The sequence below is a fragment of the Eimeria mitis genome, genomic scaffold, assembly GCF_000499745.2.
Source record: "Eimeria mitis Houghton genomic scaffold, Emh_scaff1875, whole genome shotgun sequence".
Taxonomy (NCBI): Eukaryota; Apicomplexa; class Conoidasida; order Eucoccidiorida; family Eimeriidae; genus Eimeria; species Eimeria mitis.
Genome location: NW_013570197.1, coordinates 2,556 through 3,117, shown reverse-complemented (window position 1 = coordinate 3,117; position 562 = coordinate 2,556). Strand labels below are relative to the sequence as shown.

Here is a 562-nt window from a genome sequence, read left to right as displayed (position 1 = left end):
GCATCCAGGCGGAAGCAGCAGCAGCAGCAGCAGCACTGGAGGCCCCTGTGCAGTGCATAGCGCATGTATTAGCAGCAGCAGAAGCAGCAGAAGGAGCAGCAGCAGCAGCAGCAGCAGCACCGGGCCCTATCCCCTCTCTGCTGCTGCGCTGCCGCTGTCTCCTCGTTGCATGCGCTCTCCGGGTGTACGTACACCGCAAATATGCGGGAGAGGTAGAGGCTCTCGTCAGGCTTGCTTTGGCTGCCTGCTGCAGCGACAAAAACCCCTTGCTGCTCAGGTACGAACACGTCCTGCTGCCGCTGCTGCTGCTGCTGCTGCTGGTGCTGCTGCTGCTGCTGGTGCTGCTGCTGCTGCTGCTGCTGCTGGTGATGGTGATGGTGATGGTGTTTGGTCTGCGGCGTCTGGTGCGGGTGATGTTGCGGCTGTTCAGCAGCTGCTGCTGCAGCTGTTGCTGCTGCTGCTGCTGCAGCTGCTGCTGCTGCAGCCAAGGGTCCTGAGAGGGGTTGCACAGACGTGGAGGGGTTTAAGGTTTTGCTGCTGCTGCTGCTGTTGCTGCTGCTGT

General features: G+C 61.7%; 1 protein-coding gene across 1 annotated transcript in view; it reads right to left on the bottom strand.

The window, feature by feature from the left end:
• EMH_0045000 (uncharacterized protein) overlaps positions 1-562 on the bottom strand; it is a gene marked incomplete at both ends in the record, with an annotated part of 1,706 nt that overhangs the window by 531 nt on the left and 613 nt on the right. The window contains one exon of the mRNA XM_013496022.1: positions 193-562. Within this exon, the coding sequence (XP_013351476.1) occupies positions 193-562 (370 nt within the window). The remainder of the gene's footprint in view (positions 1-192) is intronic.